The sequence below is a fragment of the Lynx rufus genome, unplaced genomic scaffold, assembly GCF_022079265.1.
Source record: "Lynx rufus isolate CCGP_SWC_20201006 ecotype Redwood Valley unplaced genomic scaffold, mLynRuf1.p SCAF_32, whole genome shotgun sequence".
Lineage (NCBI taxonomy): Eukaryota > Metazoa > Chordata > Mammalia > Carnivora > Felidae > Lynx > Lynx rufus.
Window position 1 is genome coordinate 2,434,284 of NW_025814848.1, and position 27,844 is coordinate 2,462,127.

The 27,844-nt window shown below is 44.0% G+C and overlaps 1 protein-coding gene across 1 annotated transcript in view; it reads right to left on the minus strand.

Moving 5' to 3' along the window:
• The window catches only part of PDE10A (phosphodiesterase 10A), a 305,028-nt gene that overhangs the window by 87,046 nt on the left and 190,138 nt on the right, over positions 1–27,844 (minus strand). Inside the window, exons 4-8 of the mRNA XM_047093138.1 lie at positions 17,687–17,807; positions 16,623–16,672; positions 5,260–5,400; positions 2,242–2,397; positions 639–689 (exon numbers count right to left, since the gene is read on the minus strand). Of these exons, the coding sequence (XP_046949094.1) occupies positions 639–689; positions 2,242–2,397; positions 5,260–5,400; positions 16,623–16,672; positions 17,687–17,807 (519 nt within the window). The remainder of the gene's footprint in view (positions 1–638; positions 690–2,241; positions 2,398–5,259; positions 5,401–16,622; positions 16,673–17,686; positions 17,808–27,844) is intronic.

A 27,844-nucleotide genomic window follows, 5' to 3' on the forward strand; every position in this document is an offset into this window, starting at 1 on the left:
TTTACACGACTGACACGTGGGCACGCATTCCACTTATACGCGAGACGGTCAGGTCCGAGAGGTCCTTGCTCCCCACGCTATCACTCTCTGTGTGCTTTTTCTCCTCCTATCCCACAACCTGAGTTTGCTGGAACAGATTTTTCCGCAACAAAGAGAGGTGGAAGGTACGAGGGGAGAATTGTTTGGCTGCTGTGTCCCCGAATTCTGAGGCTGAGTTACTGGGAGACTCAATAAAGTCTGTGGTCTTTCCAATTAGAGCGTATTTTCAAGAGAAGCCAGTGTCTGAAATTGGACACGAAAGTTTCCATATACCATTTAGTTCAGAGGATGCCTTAATTTAGGAAATGGGACTCATGATAATATCAATGTTACTGCCAGCAGGAGGCCGTCAGTGGAAAGCAAATACTGTGACAGAGCCCACACCATTTACTGTACAAACGATTTATAGTCATACATAAATACACGGCAGTAATTGCAAGATATTTAAGGCAGGGAGTAAATAAATATAAGTGAGTAGACACAAGAGTTGAGAAATAACAAAACACCTAATATCCAAAAATGACACACTAGGGTCACTTAGTAAGCCCCCCCCCCCAGTGGGGCACCGGAGCCCCCGGGAAAACACCCCCGGGACACACCTGCACCTGATGGATGGCTACTGAAGCCCAGGCAAGATTTGCTGTCGCGACCTACAAAAAAAAGGGATGACACACGTTTTGATTAGTCACATGCAGAGACCCCAACACAGCGCCTCCAGCATAACCGCGTATGAGTAATTTCCTGAGCCCACTGAGTATCTGAATATTTTGCCAAACGCAGAGCATCGAATATGTAGAAGGTTTCTCTTTCGTATTTCCTGCTCCTTTATAATGGAGCCTAACGCTCTCTCGATCCTCTTAATTTGGGATAAAAAAGCAAGACAAAGGCTCGAGAGAGCTAGCCCCCGACGATTTTCACAGAAAATGATTACTTTCCAGTTGAACAAAAACACTATTAAAATGGCCTCGGTGACTAGCATAAAACGATGAAGTATTTGCAACCTTCTGCTGACAAGTTCTCAAATTCCTGGCCCTGCCGCTTCTTTTATTGTTCGTTCGCTTCCCCAACATTTGCTGGGTGCCTAGTAGGTACCGGGCACTCCTCTAGATGCCGGGGACCCGGCCACCAGCAGCGACACCGCAACAGCTCACGGCGGACCGTGGGAGAGAGAAAGACGAGGAGGAGAGTCAGCGAGGTGCACGGCGCGCCAGCTGCTGACAAGGGGCCAGAGAGAAAAGGAGGCACCAGAGGGAGAGGAAATGCTGGGGGAGCCGCCCGAGTCCACATGCAGTGCTCAGGGAAGGCCTCCTCCGCGAGAGGGCAGCACGTGGGGACAACTCCTGAGGGGGGCAGCTGGGTCAGGACGAGGACACGCAGAGCCCAGGCCGAGGGACAGCACGTGTGAGGGCTCCGAGCCGGAGCGGGTCAGCCTTGCTCGAGGGTCCAGCGTGGCTGGGGGAGGGGGGAGCAGGAGGTGGGGGTCATCCCGGTAAGTGGACAAGGCCCCTGAGGGACGGGCGCATATGCACCCTGGGAGTGACACACACATCCCGGCAGTAACTGGTTTTAGGGTTAATGAGCCAATTGTGATCCAGGGAATACTTCACGGAGCCCACTGGTTTCCAAATGTATTTGGTGCTGGAGCCTTTACTCAGGATACGCTCTAGGGAGAGGTCGTTTTTAAGAAAACTTTATAAAGACAACCAGAAAGTGAAAATTCTACAAAGGCATCCTGCTACTTTATTTAGTTCATAATACGGCATACTTCAATTTGTCTTGTTAGAATGGATTCCTACTAAAATAAATTATTGGGTTTCTTTTTTTATTAACGCGTAGGTATTATTTTTGAGAAAGAGAGACTGCCCATGCATACGACCTTGACTGGGGGAGGGGCAGAGAGCGAGGGAGACACAGAGTCCGAAGCAGGCTCCAGGTCCTGAGCTGTCAGCACAGAGCCCAAAGGCGGGGCTCGAGCTCACGAACGATGAGATCGTGACCTGAGCCGAAGCTGGACACTTAGCCGACTGAGCCACCCAGGCGCCCCTAGATTACTATACGTCTAATTGAATCAGTTTTCCCTCTAAATAAGTACAAAAGTTTTTAAAAACCATCAAAACGTTGTTAAGCAACGTGTGGTTTGCGCTCTTCACTCATCCATTAACTGAACAATATTAATGAGTAGCCTCAGCGGGCTAGCCTCACCTCCTGATGACTCATACAGAAGGCTTCTTTGCCCCAGTGCCGATACAGCTCAAGGATGCCAATCAAATCACCGATTGCAGTGACAATTGGTAAACAAAGAACAGACTGTATACGAGTCCCAGACTCCAGGCCAGTACCTCTTGGAAATCGTTCGTCCTGAAAAATAAAGGGAGAAAAGATACAAATTCAGTTTCAGTAAGAGATGGAATTGTTATGTTATGATTCTTATTTGTCAGAAATCGCCTAATACTTGCAGTAAAACACAGCTAGTCTCTTTAAAAGGAAAACCAAATGACAATGGACACTATAAACTGTATTATCTTAGGGGGCTTATCTTAGGGGGCACACGCAGCCCGATGTTTATGGCAGCACTATCGACAACAGCCAAACTACGGAAAGAGCCCAAATGTTCATCGACTAACAAACGGATCAAGAAGACGTGGTGCATGGATACAAGGGAATACTACTCAACCACCAAAGAGAATGAAATCGTGCCATTTGCCACGACGTGGATGGAACCAGGGTGTATTATGCTAAGCGAAATGCCTCAGAGACAAATACCATACGATTTCACTCATATGTGGAATTTAAGAAACAGAACAGGTGAATACATGGGAATGGGGGAAAAAGAGACAGGGACTGGATTTAAGACATTTTTAAATACAGAGAACAGACTGAGGGTTGTTGGAGGGCGGTGGGCGGGGGATGGGCTAGAAGGGTGAGGGGCATTAAGGACACTTGTTGAGATGAGCACAGGGTGTCATATGTGAGTGATGAAATCACTAAAGTCTACTTCTGAAACCAATTACTGTACTATATGTTAGCTAACTAGAATTTAAATAATAATTTGGGAAAAAAAAGTTTATCTTTAGGAACCTGGCACCTATACACTGATACTGCTTTAATGTTTCTTTATCCCTGTGGAGTAGAATTTACTTAATTAATGAATATATATTAATTTCATGCCATAATAAAAGGAATTATGCTGGCTAACACGTATTTATCCGTCACCGTCTATGTGCCGTAACTTTTCCGGGGCCTTTACCGGTATAATGTCACGAGTGAAAATGACTCCACGTGTAAACACCACAAGAAGGAAAGTTTATTGTTTCTTTTCTTTTTTTCAGGTTAGAATAATGTCAAAGTGTGTGGGTTTTTCAAAAAGTGTTTAATGTTTTATTTATTTTTGAGAGAGACAGAGACAGAGAGCAGGAGAGGGGCAGAGAGAGGGAGACACAGAGTTGGAAGCAGGCTCCAGGCTCTGAGCTGTCGGCACGGCTCAAACTCACAAATTGTGAGATTATGACCCGAGCAGAAGTCGGATGCTTAACCAACTGAACCACCCAGGCACCGCAAATAATGTCAAAGTGCACGTTAACGATGATCTTTCTGATTGAATCTCAAAGGCCCATATTAAGTATTCAAATCATCTAATAATTATCAATTACTTATAAAGAATGAAATTGGTCCTTTGACTTTAATAACTTTCTAGCTTAACAAATCACTCAAAGGAATACAGGGAAATCAAATGAATTAATCCCAAAACACTAATTCTCCTTATTGAATTTCTGCTGTTCTGTAGGAAGCTTTTCATAAATCAACAGCACAGATCAGTATTGCTGACTTATAGGTCTTTTGAAAGCTTGAATATACACCAGGACATGTTCAAGGGACAACCTATATGGTATCTTAACACTTTCCACAACTGCAGTGTATTTGAGATGGGACATCGTGTGAGTTTACAGTGCAAACATGCTGATTTGGCATATTCATATGTTGTAATATGACTGCCATTGTAGCAGTTTGCATTTCTATCTCGTCACGTGATTAGCCTACAACTAGATCTAGTCTTTCAGGGACCTTCATCATCTACATCCGCATCTATACAGATAACTGGAGGCAAAACCGCAATTAAAACCCAGGTCTCTCGACTCCGAGTTAGCACTTTCCAGAGCAATTTCCTTACACCTGTTTGCCTACCTGTCCATTTCAGCCTAAACTCAGGGAGTGACTCTTCATCACGAGGCTCACCTATCGCGTGGAAGACTGCACTAAGGGCTCCGTTTCGTCACGTTCCCTACGTCCGCGTCCTCCGTCAGTACCCTCCAGTATCGAGTCCGGGTTTGCTTACGTGATTCACTTGAACCAACGCGAGGGTGGGAAATGCGATACCAGCAGAGGCTTGAAAACTCACTTGCATGTTCCAAGTCTTCTCTGGAAGCCTTGCCACCATCGCTGAGAACATTCCAGGCTGGCCTTACTTAGGGGTGGGTGGGGTGGGGAGCTGGGGAGGTGTGGGAGTGACAAACACAGAGAACTGAGGCCATCTAAGGCCAGCCAGTTGACGTCAGTCGACGGCCAGTTGACGTCAGATGCACAAGCAAGCCTAGCTGAAGGTGGCCCAATCCAGGGCTCAGGAGAAGTGACAAGTGGCTGTTGGGTGACAGCACTGATACTCGGGCAGCACAGCCCTCAGCACCAGCTGACTCATTCGCGTGCATCTTGCTACGACATGAAACACAAAACAGTACTCATCCAGGGGCGCCTGGGGGGCTCAGTCAGTGAGACGACGGCTCAGGTCACGATCCCACGGTGCACAGGACGGAGCCCCGGGTCATGCTCTGCACTGACAGCAGGGAGCCTCCTCGGGATTCTCTCCCTCCCTCTCTCTGACCCTTCCTTGCTCGTGCTCTCTCTCTCTCAAAATAAATAAATAACCAAAAAACAAAACAAAACACCCATACCAATCATTTAGTTTACATGAATATAAACCTACAATTTATGTTCAAATGTACTGGTATGGACTGAAATAGGAGCTAAAAGTAGCCCTCGGTGGGTATCGTAAGATAGGATTTTCTGAGGACAAAAGTTCATTTACAAACAAATTCATTTATTGATCTGTATCTTGCTCTAATGCTTTTATAAAATGACTTGAATCGTAACAGCAAAATGATATGCCACCTGCATGAAATAAATATTTCAGGTTACGAATGTCACAAAAAGCAAAAAGCCATTTACCCCAAGGATGTCTTCCACGAGCAACGTTTTTCTGGATTTGGCCACGTAGGCAGAGATGGTGGTACCCTGGGCGATGGGCCCGGCAGGGATGAGCCGGGGTTTCCCTTCCTTGATTCCAGGAGGGGTGAACACACACAGACTCTAGAAGAAGGAAAGAACACGTCTTACGGATTTTACAGACCTCCCTGTACTTCCGCACTAACAGACAGACTCCTAGGTATTACTTATCAGTCACGAGGCATCTTTGAGCCAACGAAAACGAGGAAGATGTTTTGCAATGATCAAAGTGGGGTGTGTGAGGTGAAATTCTCTCCGGTATTCCCAATGGGACACAAAACACAGGCTTGATGTAGGACTAAAATCAATGTCCAGGCACAGCAAACCTCGCAAAATGGCCTCTTATCTCGATATATGGAAAATAATAAAATACAAAGTAAGTGGTCCTTGGGGTCCAGATACTGCCAAATGAGAAACAGAGAACATCGGGTCCAACCTGCCCCAGAGGCTGGCACACAGATCTGGAGACAGGATCAGTGACTACAAGTCAAGTTGTTCAGAACATTGTTTCTTCCTCTTTTTTTTATGACTCAATCACTCCATTCTTTAAACTGGCCTGACTATAAAATGACAGATTCAAAATACTCTCGATAAACATTTTGCTCTTCTCTGTGCAAAAAATTACGGACAAATCTGGGTGCATCTTTCCCTGTCAAATGACCAGGTGGGAAGGTAAAGTCCTGAAGGTATCTTAAAATAAATGTTTTTTTTTTAATATGATCAGTTATTTTTACTAAATCCAGTACTTTGAATAAATTTCTACTAAGAATTGCTAACCAAAACAAATCCCCTAGAGATTGGGGGCACTATTTTGACATCACTATATTACGATTATCTACTCAATTTGAAAAGTATTAAGGTTCAGTAAATTCTCCCAGCACTTTACTTTTATCTTAGACTGGACTGCTGTAAGTTAAAGCCTGAAGACCTGTGAAGCAGTAAGATTAGACAATCCTCTTAAGCTATACATGTTCCTATTAATACTTACTAAGCAAATTCTCGGTAAAGACATCGAATTGGATCTAATTATACACGTATTAGATCAGTGGTCTTCAAGGCTTTGTAATGTCAGAGAATACTTTCTTCCTATAAAATCTTAACTTATAATCACAGGAGAGTAAACCCTATAAACTCGAGCTACTTCAATCAGCCAGGAGTAGGGAGAAGGAAAGGAAAGCAAAGCATAGGCGCACCCCAACTGCTTGAAATAAGTCATTACTTACAGATTAGAGGTGAAGTTCAAAATATTTTTATTCATGCCTATAGCTCTATCAGTTTGGACTGTGCCTAAGTAGTATTTGCTATTAAGTACAATGCCTGTGAAAAATATTTTTAAAATGATTCTTATTAAGGGATTAAGTTTAAAACGCTTATTACAAGTTATGCACTTTTAAAAGATTTTTAAGATTTAACTACATATAAGATGGTAAATGACAACTTCACCTTATTTTTAGAGGTTAGACTTCAGTGTCGCTATTTTTAAAGTTACTATAATTCTATTACCCACCAATATGCACATGGCATAGATGATGTAATCAGATTTCTTACCATCACCACATGACAAGCCAGTGTGCCACCCTCTCTTAAGATTGAAAGAAGAGTAGAAAAATTATTCAAGAATGGGAAGACAGGATCATTGCAAGAAAAAGGTGTGAAGGATACGGTATATCTAGCCGGAAGAAAAATCAGAGTTAATGACGATTTTCTCAAACTATGAGAAAGTTAATCCTAAGAAAGCTGCCGAGAAACGTTCTCTTTCTTTACCAAAGACAGAAGGCAGGAAATGAACTTCAATTGAACTGAGGGCTTGCAGAGCTCCTACAGGACTTCCCATGGCCATGACTGTGACAGAAGGTAAACTCTGGGGCAGGCTCACAGCAGTGGTTTGGGCTTTTTTTTTTTTTTTTTTTTTTTTTTTTTTAAATAGTCTTTGGCTTTGTTTGTGTTTGAAGATCTGCAACAGACATGGTTTTTGGATGGCTTTGTGATATATGCCCTTCACGGCTAGATTTAATAATATCTTAAGTTACAATTAACCTTCAAAAGTCAATCATGAAAGAATAGCTTATACGTCCCTATATTACTAGGAGATCATGTATTAATATCATAAAATGTTTACTGCCTCTATAGAGTTCATATATGGGGCACAAGCAACAGATAAGCAAACACCGTACCAAGGTTGTCTGGAAAGCTAGTCTATGTATTGGGCTTCCTGACAATAAAAGGTTTGGAAATCTTTCAATTACTTGATTGAACCTGAAAAACCTGTAAACAATAAATAATTACCAAAAAATTAAGTAGCTCTTTACTGTGGAAACTTTATCCTTGTTTTACCAATTACCTTCTGATTTTTGTTCATATTTACGGGATAGAAATGTTTCCAAATGGGAGCCAAGGACAAATGCTAACAAGTACTGAATAAGTTGCCAGATGAAGGCCAAGGGCTCTGGCAGGAAGGGAGAAATGAGGACCAGCCTGGGACTGACACCAGTTTCTGACGTGGTTTCACTTTCTCCCCTGTGCATTAGGGGCTTTCCTGTTCTTTTTTTGTTTCTATGTTTTACTCCATACAATTTCCTGTGCAAAAGTTCCCTTCATAACATCCATTTCTGATTGAAGAGCAGTCACTGGCTTGAATTATGTGTTCAGTAATGGGTTCTTTATGACCTTCCCAGTTGTACGGACTGATTGGCAGCTATTATCACAAACAGAAAAAGTCAGTAACAAACTTGGCTTGAATTATGTGTTCAGTAATGGGTTCTTTATGACCTTCCCAGTTGTACGGACTGATTGGCAGCTATTATCACAAACAGAAAAAGTCAGTAACAAACCTCTGAATTAGAGGCTGAATTTTACAGGTATTCAAGGGATGGGGAAGATCTGTGAAACCTACCTTTATTTACCCTACAGAAATAAGCAAATGGACAGCTGTGTACTGAATAGTTACTCCCCAGTGGTTAAACTAACACCTCCACCAAATACTTGGGTCTCTTTCTGAATTCTCAACTCTGTGCCAGTAGACTGATTGGTCTACCATACCGTTTTAATTACGACAAGTTTGTAGTACATTTTGTGATCTGACAAGGCAAGTCTTGCTTTGGTTCTGAATGTTTCAAAACATTCACAGTTTATTTTATAAGATAGACTTTGCATTTTTCATTGGTAACGGGGGCTGCATTAATGCATTAACCAATAATGAGTGTAAGTTCTAGGGACACTTACAAAGGAAATAGTAACTTCATTTAAAAAAATCATTATGATCTTTGGCATATGGGTTTGACTGGGATGTTCATATGATTAAGATTAAAAAATATTATTTTTATAGGAGGGCGAAAGGAAACTTCTATCAAACATCGCTATGCAATATTTTAGAATGTATTAAGACTACTTACGCATGTACTTATAATACATAATTTATCTATAAAATCCAATGTTGAACTGAGTCTCTAAAATTAATTCTTTCTCTAACACTGTATAAATCTATGAAAGCTTTGATCACCACAAATATATTTTAGAGGCTAGAGATAAAAACAACTAAAAACAAGGAAAAATTCCAAAGTTTCAAACCAGAACCACCCCTACTCTTTCCAGAGAAGAAATCAACTGCACTCAGAGCATGCAACTTGACAAATACTGCTTATTTCTAAGATGAGGTAATTTAAAGCCGCTAAGATTGGTAACAGTTGTCATGAGCAGTAGATTGGCTCAGTGAAGCAATAAGGAAGCATTCAAATTATTAAAAAAAAAAAAAGCAAATTTGGAGAAATCAATTTGATGGAAAACGAACACTAGAAAAGACTATTACGATTTAATTAAAAAAAAAACTGATTTTTTGGTGAAATGGGAAAATCACTGACGTCAATTAGATACTTCCGGTGATAGACATTGTTCTCATCTTCCTTCCTATACGCAATTCAAAGATCACTTTATTCATGAAACTTCATTTCTTATGTTAAGGGTTCAACTCACAATCAGTTAAATTTTAGAAATACTTTTAAAAATATATCACTTAAGCTTACCCTTAAGTTGTTTTTCTCCCAAGACACTAGATGGCAGTGGTTAGTAAACGAATTTAGATCTATGCACGTGGGCATGACCACCTGGCCCCAAATCCACCTGGAATTTTAAAGACAGAACTAACTCTGCAGTATTCTTTTTAGACTTTTTTTTTTAAAGTTTGTTTGTTTCTTCTTCTTCTGAGAGAGAGAGAGAGAGAGAGAGATAATGGGAGGGGCAGAGAGAGAGAATCCCAAAGCCTGACGCAGAGCTTAAACTCACCCCAAACCAAGAGTCAGACATGTAACCAACTGAGCCACCCGGCACCCCCCACCCTGCAGGAGTCTTAAAATTAACCTACTGAAGTTCACTGTGCAGTTAAGAAAGTCACACGATTCCTTTAAACTACTTGCTATAAACTGATTCTAACACCAATATATGAAAAGCCAGGTACGAATGTACTATATGAATTAAAAATTTAGGAGTTTGAAAGGTTTTACGCTTTTCCAAACAACTCTTATTGAGAACACAAGAAAAAACTGTAATGATAATATTATAAAGGATGTTATATATCAGAGTAAAAGACCAGGTATGGAAGAGAAAAATGGTAAAAACAGTAAAAGTTTAATTAAGCAAAATCCTATCACAGGAAAACTAGGTTTCCAACAAGTATTTCAACAGCACCATGTACACATTGATGTCAGCCCCTGGTAAGGCTCAGGACATATAAATACACTCCTTCATGCCCCAACTCTGGACCTGTCGCAAACTACTCCTTCTACCTAAGAAAGTCCTTTATTTCCCGTCTTATCTACTAAGTGCGAGGTCTTCCAGGCCCCGCTGACACAGAGCTAATCATCGAGTTGTTTTTAAAGGGATCCCCCCCCAAGACCCCCTCAAATTCGGCATCCCAGAACACCTGGGGTTTCTCTCCGTTTGCACTCAAGACCAGATGTTATAATCAACTGTGGATTTCTCGATTTCCCCTATATTCTTTGATGACAGGAATGTTTTGTTTGGCTTTGTTTTGTTTTTTATAATCTTCGTATGCTCATCGATTCAGCATAGATTTTTGGCACATGAAAAGTATTTTAAGGGGCGCCTGGGTGGCGCAGTCGGTTAAGCGTCCGACTTCAGCCAGGTCACGATCTCGCGGTCCGTGGGTTCGAGCCCCGCGTCGGGCTCTGGGCTGATGGCTCAGAGCCTGGAGCCTGTTTCCGATTCTGTGTCTCCCTCTCTCTCTGCCCCTACCCCATTCATGCTCTGTCTCTCTCTGTCCCAAAAATAAATAAAAAAAACATTGAAAAAAAAAAAATAAAAAAAAAAAAAAAAAAAAAAAAAAAAGAAAAGTATTTTAAGTGGTTTGTTGAATGAATCGCATCCATGACATAACATTTAACCAACGGAAGTTAGATTAAGCTTCAGGAAGTTTAAGACTCTTGTCAAAGTCACAAAGTGGTGAACTGGAACTCACAGGGGCCAACTCCAGAATCATGATTCTTTGGGAAGCCGTCCTTCTTCCCAGCTCTGAAACAGCGTGCACAGCACGGGACCCGTCTTTCCTGAAGGGCTGGCGGGGGTGCGGGGGGGAAATGAAAGAGAAGAGCACTGGGGGTGGGGTGTTGAACGAGGGAGCCCATTCCGGCTCACCACTGCTCTCGGGGACAGCAAACTGCCCAAACAAGGTTGGTACTCAACAGCCTGCTGAATACATGTCCTACTCAAACAATAGCCTGCTGAATACATGTCCTACTGGCTTTTAGAAGAGCTTTTATTTTATTTTATTTTATTTTATTTTATTTTATTTTATTTTATTTTAGAAGAGCTTTATTTTAATACCGTTTTCAGTTTCTTCCATTCACTGGTCTATTAGGTTTTCTATTTGCATTAAACAGGACAATTTATATTTTCCTCAAAAACTGACCATTTTTTTCCCTACATTTTCACTTTTATTAGTACAAGTATCCTCTCATAATTTATCATTTTCATCCTGTTTTATTTTCTAAATTATTAAACATAAATAACTGTGTCTTCTCTTTTTGTTAATTAGGTCAATAAATACCTGATATCTGTATAAAGTCTTTAGATTCCCTTGTTTATATGGATTTTCTCTTTCTAAATCCATAGGTTAAAAAGGCACATCCCAAGGGGACAGATACTTTAATTTATGACTGTGTCTCTAGTACCTGAGGTTACTACCATGTAATCGTACCCAATAAAAATGTGTTGAATTCATGAATTAACTTATTTTGTCCCTTATTTATTAATGCTCAAAAATGCATACAAGATGCTTCGAGGATCTGCACTATCCACTGTGGACAGCCTTGCCCAGGGTTGTAGCAATACGACAATTCATTTTTGTAAACCTTATTGCCTGAATATCCCAGTAACTATATTTGTTTTTTTCCCAAGAAGTGACATTGCACATTAATTTTGTTTAATTTCCTTGTTTTTAGCCATTATGGGTATCTGAACTCTTCAATGGGGGCTAAACACATCAAAGTAGGATCTAACCCAAAGAGGAAAGGGAAACCCATGTTGGTAAATCCTAAAATTATATATATATATATATATACATATATATATATATATATATATATATGTATGTATACGTATATATATACACACACACACTTTTTGGATAAACCTACTTGCAGATATTACTAACATTCTCCAAATTGTATTTTTGCTTGTCAATCACTAAAACACTATTGTATATTTCTGTCCTTTTGGGGTTTTTTTGGTGTGACTGTTTTGCTTTACAAATTTTAATGCATCAACACTTACTGGGTAAACTAAGTAACAGGTCTTCCCTCGCTGCAGACTAAACCCTTCATAAATGCCAAGTGATCTCCTGCTCCAATTTAATGCTTTTATTCCCCAAACTCATCTTTGTCATTGATCCTGTGGTACTTTCTCTCCTTTTGTTTTCATTTTTCTGGAATAGGTCTGCTTCACCTAAAATTCTCTTTTTATTTTCAATCATTCTTAAGTCCTTTTCTATATGTGCCTCTATAAAAAAAACAGAAGACAGTTGTGAGTTTTTTAAACCTAACTTACAATTTTTTTCTTTCAGTAACTGGGTCTATCCTACTTGTAATTTTGTTGTGACATATTTTGGTAGAGAGTTCCACAATCTATTTTATGTTTTACTTTTAGTGTTTTAACACTATTTCGTTTGTTTTCTATCTTTTCCTGAACTTTCCATGTTTTCTTTAAATTTTTTCTCTCCAACAATATTAATGTGGGTTTTTAATTCTACTAGGGGAACTTCTGACATACATAAATTTTATTTAAGTTATATTTATCAATGCATCAATTTCAGAAATTAATTAATTTCTGCTGGTTCTTATTTATAAAAAAAGAAAACAATACTTTTATAAGTATAAGCATTTTATAATTCTCCCTGTGTCCATCTTAATCCTTGGAATTTTTGATACAGACTAAAAATTTTATCTCAGTCTGTTTGGGCTATCTTATTATAATTTTTTTCACTAAAGCATATACATTTTGTTATATATGTGAGTTATTTAAGTAAGGCTTTATAACTATGATTCAAAATCCTGAGGCAATTTAAAAAAGATTGACAAGGGGAGCCTGGGTGGCTCAGTCGGTTAAGCGTCCAACTTCAGCTCAGGTCATGATCTCGCAGTTTGTGAGTTCGAGCCCCGCATCGGGCTCTGTGCTGACAGCTCATGGCCCGGAGCCTGCTTCGGATTCTGTGTCTCCCTCTCTCTCCGCCCCTCCCCTGCTCACGCTCTGTCTTAAAAATAAATGAAACATTGAAAAATATATGTAAAATAAAATAAAAAAGATTTACAAATATCTATAACATGCCCCTTTTTACAAAGGAAGGAATAGAAGAAAATACATGTGTATCTGCTCATCCCGGCCAAAAAAAAAAAAAAAAAGCTTTATTTTATTAATATGGTTGGCTTACATATTAGAAGTATGTCAACATCTGTTCAAGCAATAGGGCAGATTAGATAATTTGATACTCCTGAAAAAATCAATTTAAAAAAATTTTAAAGGCTGGATAAAGTACATTTTCAATCCTTTCTAATGCATTGCTGGGCTGAGAAGAATGGACAGAATGCACAGGAATCTAAAAAGAAGTCAATAACGGAACTTGCGAGGCAAGCAAATCCCAAGTTGGATTTTTCTAGAGAGGGAGCAAAGCCTGGATGTACTGACCCTCCCTCAGGAAAGCACCGCGGGAGACAAGACCTGCTGGAGGCCAGGACCGGAACGGGCTGGCGCCTCATCGATGCTGGTGGTTACGGTCAATATAGCTACAGGCGCAAGGAGATTACTAGGACACCAGATTGTCTTGAATTTACTGCTGGAGGGAAAATGAAAATCTCTTCTGAGAAATCGTAACTGTGCATCACGTGGCTATGAGGCTGGAATCCATACTGCTCTGTAGTCTGAAAAAAAATCTCATGAGATAATTTAAAGTCGTGCTGGATTGGTATTGCCTTAGGTGACCGGCCAAAACGAATACATATCCTGTCTCCAGGAAAAGAACGTCAACACAACCCTCAAGAACACCCATTTTAAAAGGCCCGAGGAAGAGTATGATTCACGGTCAAAACATCAAACAAAATGAGACACACAAGCCAATAAGCCACCAGCTGTGACAGGTGGGTGAAACAAAAGCCAAGAAATGTAAATTCTGGGTGAATAAAAAACAATATAAAAGAGCTTTAGTTAATATATCCCAAGAAATAAAAGATAAACTTGAAAAAATATCCAGGGAATAAAAAACTATATTGAAGAACTGAGAGAAAATCAAAAAGAACCCGAAAGCAACTATGTTAAAGTCAACATACAGAGAGAGAATTTTTATTAATCTGAATTCTCTATCCGACAAAGATGTATTTCAAGGAAGTGTTGAAATAAAGACCTACTGCAACAAAAACTGAGAGACTCCCACCAGTGTACCCTCACTAAGGGAAATTCTACAGGATAGAAGAGACCCGATTCCAAATGGAAGACTTGAACGCACAGAAAGAAAAATGTGGCCGACCAAACACAGTAGTACCCCTAGGTCTCTGCTTTCACGAAGCGTACATTCTAGAGAGAGCCAGATGAACCAATTGTCCCACAAAGCACAAATGTACACTCACAGCTACGTTCTACGAAGGAGAAGCATGCGATACTAAGAAGGCTCGACAGAGTGAGATCTGACTCGGGAAGGTCAGAATTAGCCACATCTTGGCCACGCTCTCTGCTGTTCCCAGGCCACACGTGGACCAAGGAAGCAGTGACCCCAGAGAGAACCACGCCGAGTACCATTAGCTGACCTCGGGAATTCAGGAATGTAGAATAAAGAGCCGACTAGAGCCTGGATGGACAGACTATCATCCCCTCAATTAAGTGACAGAAGTAAAAGAATTAGAAGCGATATACATAGAATACGCTTTAGATGTTGTGGACACAGAAGGTTTTTCTAAGTCACATATTCCAGGAAGCTACTTCACGGAGGTCAATGTACAAACAAGCCTGCAAAAATAAAGCCAAACCTGCAGCCAAGTGACTAAGAGTCTGGGATCTGGGAATCTAAACCCAGGCTCTCCGGTCAAGCACTTCTTGAGGCTCTCACCGCCTGCAGACCCCTGGCCTCTTGTGGCCTGCCCTTTCTGACCTCCGAAACCACTCTTCCCCCACTACCCCCTCCAATTCTCTTTCACACACAGCAGAAGAGGGTCATCCCATGGGGCCCTCAGTGCCCGGGTTCACTCACTTCTTTTCGTGTCAACAGTTAGAAATGCTGAGTCCAGCATCCAGGTTTCATCAGAGCACTGGATTGGTCCAAGTTTGGGTCACAAACAGCTGTTACTGAAGGAAAAGGGTCACACAGCAGGTACTCAGCTGCCAAGGCCAAGCCCTGTGAGCTGTCTGCAGATCCCAGGGCGTCATAATGAGACTTGCACTCTCCTGATCGCACCGAGCTCACATACACACTGGTACGTTTTAAATACAATTGCAGATGATATACTAGTTTTTTTTTTTAAAGGAATTCTTGATTTTTAAATAAAAGTCCCAAAATTTTAGAAATAAGTTTTTAGAATGAACAGGGAAGAATGAGATCTCTTTGTTATTTTAGTAGCTTAGCCATTTAAAACTACCAGTGTCTGAAGTATCATTTAAAGTTTTTGGAAGCAGGAGTGGTATCTGAATAATTCAACTTAATGGAACTCTTGTCTCTGTACATGGAAGGCACTAGGAGAGATGCTGGGTGAATGCAAAGATTAGTAAGAAAAGGTCCTTGCCCCAAAGAGCTTTTAATCCTGTAACGTAAATTTTTACGATGCAAGGGGAGGGAACAAAAAGGATCAACGATGGGTTCAGTGAATCGGCCGGGCAACATTTTTGTGCAACGACTTTTCATCCTTTGCATTACTGTATTATTCACGAGCACCATTAAACGTCTCGGAATACTTACGTCTCTATTCCTATTACCATTTTATAAACCATAAATAGCACACATTCTGATTACTCATGAATACAAGCATCACAGTGCAAAAAGAAACCCCAAATCTCCAAGAACAATGCCTAACACATAAGAAATACACAGTGAAATTTTTCCAAATGTATTTATAAATGCTTTCTATACAGTTAACCTCTGAACGTAATTCTTATTGGCTCAGAATATTCTTTTAAGATGTCACGTGTGTGGTTTTAACGGCACAACAAAAATCAAATGCCAGTAAGCTGAACATCTTGAACGGCTTATGCACGCTGCATTTGACCATGGGCTGTGCTCTGAGTAAGCTGCAACAGAAACAGAGGCTCCAGCCTGTGGCACGCAACACTAAGACAGGCACACCACGGAACAGTGTGAGCTACGGCCACCGCGGCTCAGGGGTCTCCACGGCGTAACGCCGTCCCCGCACTGTTTCAGTGGCCTTCAGGAAGTCCAAAGAACTCACCTAAAAAATGCTCCACTTTCATCCTTGCTTTATTCTACTGCAGGCAGCGTGTTGAAAAGGGCATACGCCGTCCCTGACACCCCAGCCCACAGTGCGAAGCATCTTCTGTACAAAACGGTCTAGAGGTGCCATTCATAAGACAGGACACCACAGGCCCAAACCAAAACAGTGAGTCAACTGTGACATTTCACGCCCAAACGTTGCCACGCTGGTGAGATTGTCACCTGGCAACAACCGTAGACGGAAACGAAATACAAAATGAGTTTGAAGTACTTCATTGCCATGTGTGTGTGGTTTGCAGCCCAGCTGACCTTTTTCAAAGAGCTTATGACACGTTCTCATCTAGAGCACCCGAATCTAAATTCAGATACTTACGTTGTTGCACTCTCCAAGGAAATACAGTGCAAATCCATCAGCTTTTGTGGCTGCCAAAGTAATAAAAAAGGAAGAAACTCATCTCAATGGAAGAACAGACCACGTGTGAATTCTTTAAGGTGAGACCTCAGAGAGGAATCTCGTGAAAGGGCTTGTTAACATAAATAATGGTCATGCAGCGAATCGAGCCAACCAATTTATGGCTTTATTCAATGACATAGAACATTTTCATTCATTATTTATCAGCTATTGCAAACTTTCAGACGTGACATCCTCACATGCACACAGCAGCCAATGCACTACGCAATGATATGTTTGTGAAACTTTAAACGTTACAACTATTGGAAAACATGTTTCGTTTAGGAACTGGATTTAATTGTTAAAGTACTAAAAAATACCAGACACAATATTCATAATAATGAGTAATCAAGGCAAGCATCACCCAAAGAGGATGACGCACGTATCCATGCAGCCTCACGAAGAGAACACGGCTGAACTCTCCTAACACTGCTTCAGGGCCATGTGAAGGCAGTTCCCACGGCAGGTAACCGATATTCCTCCCGGAGGATCGCTTGCCTATAGACTCACGGTTCACTCCTTTTCACTCGTGCGGCCTTGGGTCAAATATTTGGCCTGCCTTTGCCACAGCTTCCCCATCAGAAAAGAGGTGATCAAAGTACGTATATCTGCCATCTGCCCCAATAAATTTAAAATGCTTTGTGTTGCTTAAAAATTAAGGATTTCCTTCGTAAAGATGTGACTTAATTCAACAAAACTACACGTTCCAAAGAAACTAGGCTTTATTTAGAAAGCATAGTATATTCCATTTGCACATCTGGCAGATACTTTTTTGAGACTGGGTAAGTTAGGAAGTTTTAGGTTTGACTCATTCTGGTCGTTTCAGAATAGAGTATTTTCACTTCAAACTTAGCCCGAGAATAGAAGCAAATAAATGACTTGCATTTGCCTTGTAGTAAGTATATTACTCTTTCCATTTTCTGCAACAGAATAAAAGACACTTTGGTTCAAAAGTTCTACAAGAAGGAATATAAAACATTTCTTACCTATTTTAATGATGCTGCTCAATTCATAAAGGAGTAACTGATTGTCTCCTCCTGTATCCAATCGCTGTTCGATATAGCTGTTTAATTCATACACAACTCCCTGCATATTCGTATCTTGGTACTTTTAATAAAAAAAAAAGAAGAAAGAAAGAAAGAAAAAGAAAGGGCATAATTAAATATAATAAGATAAAAATTCCTTAATTTATAAAACATTTTATTAATTACATAACTTTGTGTGTGTGTATGTATAATTTTATGCTTTTACACATTATGCTTTTAAAGAACATTTATTTAAATATTATAATCTACTAAAAAATTGATTGCAAATTAAATTGCTGTGACATAGAATTATTTACAGGGGTGCCTGGGTGGCTCAGTCAGTTAAGCCTCCGACTTCGGCTCAGGTCATGATCTCACAGCGCGTGAGTTCAAGCCTTGCATCTGTCTCTGTGCTGACAGCTCAGAGCCTGGAGCCTGTTTCAGATTCTGTCTCCCTCTCTCTCTGCCCCTCTCCTGTTCACGCTCTGTCTCTGTCTCTCAAAAATAAATAATAAATAAAAACTTAAAAAATTATCGGAGCGCCTGGGTGGTTCAGTCGGTTGAGTGTCCGACTTCAGTTCAGGTCACGATCTCACCGTTTGTTGAGTTCGAGCCCCATGTTGGGCTCTGTGCTGACAGTTCAGAGCCCGGAGCCTGCGCTGGATTCTGTGTCTCCTTCTCTCTCTGCCCCTCCCCCACCTGTGCTCTGTCTCTCTCTCTGTCTCTCAAAAATAAATCAAGGTAAAAAAAAAAAAATTTAAAAAAAGAATTATTTATAGGCGCCATGTATATTTCTATTAAAATATCAAGTGTTACAAATTACAACTTTATTTCTGAAGTTTTATATAGCTATTCGGTAAAAGTAGCATAAAAGTTTGCTAACCGAATGAAACACTGTAAAATGCTAGAATTGTCAACTGATCTGTGCTGCGCTGGGTAAAACGAAGGTTATTATTCTCCAGCCACCTGCCACGATGGGGCCACTACCCTGGTCCGATCCAAACTCTACCCCCGGCTCAGGAGGGAGCAGCTCTCATGGCCACCCCGTGGCAGGACCAGCTAGCTGCCCCTGGAAGCCCAAAGCTCCGGGCTGCAGGGACACCAGCAGTAGAGGGGTTTGGGGAAAAGGCGGACGCTAGATCTTAGCTACTCCAGCACAAGCTACCGCTGTGACTTCTCTCCAAGGACCCAAAGGCTATCTTCTAATAAGCTTCCTCACCACTAAGCTTGCCGCCCTAAGCCTGTTCTCCAAACAACAACCATGGTAAGTTGTATAAACAAAATAAAATTCTGTCACTTCCTGGCTTAAAGTCCTTCCCACTGCACTTAGAATAGCAGACTCCCCACGGGGTGGCCTCTCACATTCTACAAAATGCGGTCACTGTCTGCCTACGACACCGTCTCAAGCCCCCTTTCTCTTTCTTAACCACGCAGATATCTTTCGCTCCTAGAGGTCGATTACTCGCCATGCTTCTTCTTCCTTAAATTCCAGTGTAAGTGTCATATCAGTGTCAGGTGTCCGATATCACGATTTGGCAACTCCATGCATCGCCCAGGGCTCATCACAAGTGCACCCTTTAATCCCCATCACCTATTTCCCCCATCGTCCACCCCCCTCCGCTCTGGCAGCCATCAGTGTGTTCTCTATAGCGAAGAGTCTGTTTCTTGGTTTGTCCTTCTTCCTCTTTTTTAACCCCCCCCTTTGTTTTCCATTTGTTTCGTTTCTTAAATTCCACGTATGAGTGAAATCATATGCTCCTTGTCTTTTGCTGACTGACTGAGCTCAGCATGACGTCCTCTAGCTCCATCCACGTCGTTGCAAAGCACTGTTCTCAACGAACGGCTGGGGAATGAAGGGATGTGAATGAACAGACCAAAGAATGGATGAGTCAGTCCCTCAGTCATTCTGCCAACAGGTACCCGTGATCCTGGCAGTCTATCACACACCCTCCCCTGCACAGAAGAGATCCCAGGGCATTCACACAACAACGTGCAGTCAACGGAGATGCTGGGTTCCAGGGGCTTGTGCTGGCTTGGGAGTACGTTCCAAAAGTGGCCAACGCTTTTTCAAATACAACTGAAACACCAGACCTTCCTGGTATCTCTTCCAGTCTGAGCAAGACTGGACTGCTAGAGTGGATTTCTTCTAGAAGAATCCCCGAGCTGCATTATCACAGACGATCCCTGCACCAAGGCTGTGCGAAACACGGCCCGGAGGGTGCGCTGGCACGTGTGCGCAAGTGTGTGGTTGGGCCAAGAAGGCCCATCCAAGGGGGTTTCCTCAATGCACGGCGGGGGGTGGGGGTGGGGCCTGGCGCGGCAGGGCCATGTGGCTACGACAACACTCAGAGACGAAGCCGGGGTGGCTCGCATCCTGGACGGACCTGAAGCCGCCGTCGGAATGACCCGGCCAGGCGGCTGCCTGATCCCAGTGTCCCCGGAGCTGGGAGAGACAGGGTGGCCTGCTATCTTCTCATCCGTGTCCACGGGAAAAGTTCCGGGTTTCAGCGGACACAAGTTTGACTTGATTCTCCGCGGCAAGTCACGGTGCCTGGACGAATTCCAGGCTGGAGCCAATTCACAGGCCCAGGATCCTCTGAGTGAAGGAGGGGCAGGGGACGTCAGGGCAGCCAGGGGGCCGTAGTTCAGGTGCGTCTCAAACGCGAGCCCCAGCTGGCGTGCAAACCCCTGTGGTGACTGCAGTCCGGAACACACGTGTGCCCCAGGCGTCCCCAGAGGCTGACAGAATCCCACCCTGACGATCGTCGCCGAAAAGGGGTGAAGACGCAAGACCCGCAGAAGCCTGGAGCGACAGCTTCCCCAGGAGCGAGAACGACAGAAAGGAACTAGCACGCGGGACCCCAAGGCATCAGAACGGAAGCCCGCCGGCACGCCTTCCTTCTTGCGCTTGAACACCAGCCGCAAGACTGCCGGCCGCTCCTCCGAGACCCTCACCTAGTGCTGCCGCTCCCGTGTCTGCCCCCGGATCGGGCTCTCTGGGAGGTGCATTCTCTGCTCTGGCCTCTGCTGGGCCTCCTACCTGGGGTCCGCCTCCCCCCCTTTAACCCGGGCACCCTGTCGGCTTGGCTGCACCCGGCCGCACGCAGACCACAGGCCCCCCGACCAGGTGCTGTGGCTCCGTACCGCGCACGCCGTATCAGTCACAACTTCCCAGTTGCGGTCCGGCTGCAGATACTGCCCAGGTCCTCTGCTCGGGTAGACAGCCCGGTGTCAGGGCAAGGCCGGCAGAAAAAATCAAGAGCACTCTGAAAGCCCGATGCCCCCAAAGCGTGGCAGGGCCGTATGGGGTCGCAAAAGCCTATGCTGTTCCCTCACCATCTGTAAACAGCATCCTAACTCGACTGCTGCCAGTTTTGAGGAACTCCAGAGAAAAGATTCCGTCCTAACATACTCTCTCTCTCTTCCTCACCAGTAATTAGAAACATTTGCTGTACATTTTTTCCCCCAAAGTCCTGGGAAAGAGCTTATCGGAGACTGAGGCTAACCCAAAGGAGAGCGAGGCTAAGAGACACAGATTAAGTCATGAGGACAGCGTCTGAATCCCTAGATCCGGACACACAGAGACCCTCCTGCCTAAAAACCTCACGCTAGACACACGGTGTTCGCGAACCAATTCGTTCTTTGAACACTTTCTCTGTCTTCTGGGGAGGGGAACTGTAGCTGGTCTCAAGCTGGGTTCTCGGTCACCCGACAGGAGTCCCTATAAACACGATACACGGGCAGACCCCTTGCTCTGACCACGCACCTCGGAGAGCACAGCCGTTCCCGAGGCCTGGGTGTGGGGCGGAGAGGAACCAACAGCTGTTCCCCACCTCTTCTGGGCCGGACGGGGTGTCACCCGTGGGAACAAGGAGGCGATGCACAACACGGACAGCTTATCGCGGGGTTTCCTTCCGCCGTGCCTCCGAGCTTTCGTCTTCCCGTTTGCGAAACAAGGAGGTTAAAGCGCACTGCCTTTAAAATACTTTTCAACACGCGCTGTCTGTGATAATCTGTGCCCTAGGGTTTGAATTTCGTCGTCAGACTTCGAATTCTAATCTTTAACCTGGCGGACGGGTGAGTACACCCCGCTTCCTTTGATTCCTAGTGACACGATTGCATCATAAGAGCAGAATATCCTCTCATGGCTACTCTTGCATATTAATGTCCCATCAACTCTCCAACATTAAAGCCCCATCGACACAGCAAAGATGACTCACAAGAGCCAAGTGGTCAGTAGACGAATGAATCAAGACAATGCCACACACACACCATGTATGTATACAAACTAGAGGAGATATAATATCAGAATATTATTCAGTCCGTGGGGCGCCTGGGTGGCTCAGTCACAGTTACATGTCCGACTTCGGCTCAGGTCATGATCTCACGGCTCGTGACTCTGAGCCCCGTGTCGGGCTCTGTGCTGACAGCTCGCAGCCTGGAGCTGCTTCAGAATCTGTGTTTCCCTCTCTCTCTGCCCCTCCCCCCTGCTCATGCTCTGTGTCTCTCTCTCTCTCAAAAATAAACATGAAACAGAAGTCCAGTCCTAAAAAAGGAGGAAATCCTGCTAATTTGTGGTAACACAGATGAAACTAGAGGGCATTCTGCTAATTAAAATAAGCTAGACACAGAAAGACAAACGCTGTATTATCTCACTTACATGTGGAATCTAAAAGGCCAACCTCACAGAGTATAGATCAGATTGGCAGGTGTCCGGGGCTGGGGTGTGGGGGAAATGGGGGAGAAGACGGTCAAAGGTTACAAACTTTCTGGGGGGAATGCACACTGGTGCAGCCACTGTGGAAAACAGTCCAGAGGCTCCACAAGAAACTAAAAATAGAATTACCATATGACCCCGTCATTCTACTTCTGAGTTTTTTACCCAAAGATTATGAAAACACTAATTTGAAAAGCTGTACGCACCCTTACGCTTATAGCAGCATTACTGACGACAGGCAAAGCACGGAAGCAGCCCGAGTGCCCGTGAAAAGATGAACGGACAAAGAAGGTGTGGTGATACACAATGGGAGATTACGCAGCCATAAAAAAGGATGAGATCCTGCCATCTGCAACAATATGGATGGATCTAGACGGTATGATGCCAAGGGTCGGAGAAAGACAAATACCAGATGATTTCACTTATACGTGGGATTTAGGAAACAAAACAAAGAATGAGAAAAAGGAACAAAAACCAGACTCTTACGTACAGAGAACAAATCAATGGTTATCAGGAGAGAGGTGGGTGGGGGTGGGGAAAAGAGGTGCAAGGGACTAAAGAGTGCACGTATTGTGAGGAGCACCGGGTAACAGGTGGAACTGTTGAGTCACCGTATCCTACACCTGAAACTAACGTAGCACTGTGTGTCAATTACACCGGAATTAAAATGAAAAAGATGATCATTTAAAAAAAGAGACAGAGGAACTTAAAAGAGTAAAACAGACACAGACACATACCAATCCAGTGGCACATGTAACCGCTTAAGGACCCCGATTTGAACAAAACGACTTAAAAAGAATCTTTTCAGACAGTTGAGGGAAACTGAACATGGCCCGAGGATGAAGGTGTTGTTGCTACGTGGGACTGTCAGGCATGAACATGGCATGTAATTGAGGTTTTTGTGTAAAAAAAATGTCATTTCCCAATAGAAACCTATACAGAAGCCTTTAGGGCTGAAATTACACGATGACAGAGATTTGCTTTAAACTACACCAGCAATCAAAAAGGGGAGGGGATGTGCAGATGAAACGAACAGCCACGCGGTCATCACTGAAGCTGGGTGGCAGGTATGCGGTGGTCAGTATGCAATTCTCTCTTCTTTTACGTAGAGCAAGTGTCTATACACAAAAGGAAGTTAAAACGCAAAGAAAAGAAGAGACCAGGAACAGCCCAGGGAAGCACCGATCCCCCCGCTGCTCGTTTACTCAGCAGCCTTCCTTCGTGTCCACAGAAGACGGACACAACCCGCACCCTGTGTGAGTTTCAGAAAGCAAAGGACTTGGACGCAGCGTGGCCTTCAGCAGGTAGGGGACAAGCCAGCCAACTCTAGGACGTCTCTGCCCATTTGTGATAACTTCTACACAAGTGAACGTGAAATACTAACTATGCACACTGAATAAAAAAGCTTACAAACTTTCAGGTATAAGATGAGAAAGTTCTGGAATCTGATGTAAAGGACGGGTCTGGAACCAAAACTGCTGTAGTCCAAATGGAAAACCGCTGGAAGGAGCCTTCCGGTGCTGTCGCCACACACACCCCAGCCCTGGCGGGCACGGGTGCGTCCCTTAACTTGACTGCAGTGACCGCTTCGTAGGCACACGTGGATCAAGCCATCGTGTACTCGACGATGTACACGTGCGCTGAAGTATATACCATTCTCATTCGTCAAAAATAAAAATAAAATAATTTTTAAGCAAAAGAATCCTTCAGAAAATAATAAACATCTCAGTAAAAATAATAACAGCAACGACGACAAAGGACACGGAACATTTAATCTCTCCGTAAAATCTCCTTGGTCCTTCTGAATCAGTCTTTGCCCCCAAGGCTACCACTATTTGTGACTTTTGTCCCCTACAGATTAGCCTTGCCCGTTAGAATGTTATCTAAACGGACTCATGCAACGTGTCCCGTTTTGAACTCGAGTCTATCAGCCTGCCGCGAGATCACTGAGAGGCCGTCCACTGCCATGTCCCAGGGGTCTGTCCCTTCCACGGCTCGCCGCATGCTGTTGCGTGAACAAAAACAATGTGTTTCTCTGTTCTACCACTGTGGGTCGTATGGGATGTTTGTGTTTTCTGGCTCTGGGATATTATGAATAAAGCTGCTGCGAACATCTTCGTGTGAACCCAGAAGAACCCAGAAGTCTTCCTGTGGACACAGGTTTTCGATTATCTTAGGCAAATCTGTAAGAGTGAAATTCGTGGGTCGAAAAGTAAATGTATGTTTAACTTTACAAGAAACTGCCAAACCCTTTACGGTGCTCTATATTAAGTATGGTTATCAAAGTGATTTAGGTATTTTAGGCTAAAATAAATTACAAATAGGTCATCAGGTCACGCAAACACCACTGGCAGAAAAGTTCTAACCAAGAATGAGCTCTCACGTGGGACGATACACATTGGCTGTGAGCCTCAAAGGCAAAGTGAATGGGGGGGGTAGCAAAGAGGGTACCACTGACACTTTTACAAAAAAAGTTTTAAAATCCAAGCAGGGGCGCCTGGGTGGCTCAGTTGGTTAAGCATCTGACTCTTGATTTCAGCTCGGGTCACGATCTCATGGCTTTGTGGGCTCGAGCCCCGCGTCAGGCTCTCCACTGACAGCGAGAAGCCTGCTTGGGATTCTCTGTCTCTCCCTCTCTCTCTGCCCCTCCCCCACTTGCGCCATCCCTGTCGAAACAAATACACTTAAAAGAAGTTTTCGAATCCTAAATATCAACCAAGGGATTAGTACACTCATCCTGAGCTTATCCTAATACTATGCGGAAAAAGCAAGAGCAAAAGCAGCTGCCTTTACTCGTCCTGCTCTGTCATGAGCACAGAGGAAAAGCCACGCAGAAGTGTTTCGGGGTGTTCCACAGCAAGGCGGGTCCCCCATGGCGCAGGAGAAGCAAGTACACAGACAGCATCTTACAGAGACCCTGGAGACCACAGGAGAGCAAAGAGCAGAGTATAGGGTCGGGACTGAGCAGGAAAGACCTTACGCCGTGAGTTCCCGTTAAAAGTGGTAGAAACAAGCAGGCTGGGATCCCGAAAACCATGTCGGCTCAATGTAAGGGAAGAGAAATAATGGAAACTTAACAATCCTAAAGGACATTATTGTAAGTTTTCAAAGGGTTGTCTAGAATATGAACTAATTTCATTTAGGGCGAAAAAAGATCCATGAGAGGAAAGGCCCTTTCTTAACAATAATTTAGGAAAAGGGAGTCCGTGAGATACGACAGTTTTAAATCACTGAGGGACACTGAGGGCAAGCATTTCTGGAAGGTGTAAGAAGGCTAGTACGAAAGGATTAAGTTATCACAGCAGCTGAATGATAAACTTAAGCAAACCTGTCTAAGTGCTTAACTCAACAGATACCTTTCTGAACATCGCAGGTGATCAGATCTTTTTCAACCACGTATTCAGATAACGCCCCAACTCCCGTGAAATTTAAATCCTCGCTGGGGAAAACATAAGCGAACATCAGCTTGGGGGGCTGGGGGGTCAGACGGTGACGCTCAGATCACGATCTCACGGCTCCTGAGACCGAGCCCCGAGGGGGCTCTGTGCTGCCAGCTCAGAGCCCGCGTGGGATTCTCTCTCCCTCTCGATATAAACGAACAAATAAACACTTAAAAAAAGGCAACGACAGCACCTACGACAGAAGTAAAACACTTGCACGCCAGAAACCAGGCCTCGGGATGTGAGCCAGCCACAGTGAGCGACGCTGTTCTGTGTAGCGTGCGGTGCTCCCAGGGCGTGGACCCTAAGGACCCCCTCACGGGACGAGACACTGCGTGCTGGCGGTGTTCGCTGGACTCGGGTGTAGACACGTCCAGGCACCGGGGCTCCAGCCGCACGGGCGGGACTGAGAAAGTGACACGCGCGCCATCTCGCAGGCAGCAAAGCCGGGGTCCCCTCCCCTCCCGCGCAGCTGGCGCCCACGATCCCCCCTCCTTCGGAGGCGAAGCCCCACGCACCCGCCGCCTAAGACTTCTGTCCTCTCTCGCGCGGGCTCCCGCCGCTCCAATGAGATGCTGTGACGTCACCAGGGACCTCCACGTGTCCAGACCCCAAGGGTCACACGCGACCCCCGGGAGCAGGCGTGCGTGACGTCAGCCTGCTGCTCGGTGCGCACCGTGAACGCCCGCACCCCTGCCGCACGCCCACGCGGACGCCGCTCCGCTACCTCCTGTGCCACCCGTGTGAACGTCCTGTCGCCGGGCTGCTCGGCGCGTCCCCTTCTCTACTCGAGCCACGCTGGCGCCCTCGGCCATCCCCTCCAGCCCCACACCGTCACACCCCGTCCCCGGGCCGGCAGGTCCCACTCACTCGTATTACGCCCGGCCACCTCCTCACCTGCCCCGTCCAGAACCCTCTCAGCTCTCTCAAGCGGCACGCCAACCCTGGGCACCTGATGACCTCCCCCACCCCTCGACTTCCTGCACACACACCACTACCCACCCCCCCACTCCTGCCCCATGTATGGCAACCCACCCTCCCAGGGTCGGACAGACCCCCCCCCGGGCCAGCGTTTCCCCTCCTGTTCTACACCACGCATCCGGGGCAGCCAGCTCTACCTTCCAGATGCATCTAGAACTGCACCGACCACCCCAGGCGCCGCTCCCCACCCCCCTCATCGCTATCCTGCTCCAAACCCTCCTCCTCTCTTGCAGGATCACTGCGCCAACCTCCTCACCATCACCCTTGGCAATGAAAAATTATTCCTCTAAAGTGCTGCTGAATAAACTTACTTTGCATTTCTACCCTTAGGTCTGCACTAGTAAAAGCGGCCGATAGCTTTTTCTGTTTTGTATCATGCTCTAACTTTTGTGTCACGAATAAACTTTCCTCCTTGAACGAGTTCCTACCATAACGTTTGAAATACATACCTTATATCAGGTAGGAGTTTTCTTCTCTTTAATGTTTGGTGGAACTATCCAGTAAAACTTTCGGACATCAGGCCATTTTAGGTGGTTTTTACTAACTTTTCAGATTTTTCATCAGCTAATAGTATATTTAGGTTCCTAAACGCTTCTTCAGTTTTGATGACTTAACAATGTCCTCAAACTGACCATGACATCCAAATTTTCCAATGTATGCATATATAGTATTCGCTCTTAAATTATGAATGGTCTCCTTGTTTATAGTTATACTCCCTTTCTGATTCCTGAATTAAGGATTATATTTCTTGAATACATAGCCAAATATTGTCTATTTTGCTGATTAAGAAAATATGTTTTGCATTATTAATCACTTCTATATTTTAAATCAAGGACCAATGATTTCTTCTCTTATTAATTTCCCCCTCTTCTGCTTTTTAAAAGTTTACTTTTGGTGTTCTAATAAATGAACATAGGAATACAAATTTTCATCCTATTTTGGCTGCATCCCTTAAATTTGGTTGACTTTATCCCCAGTTTA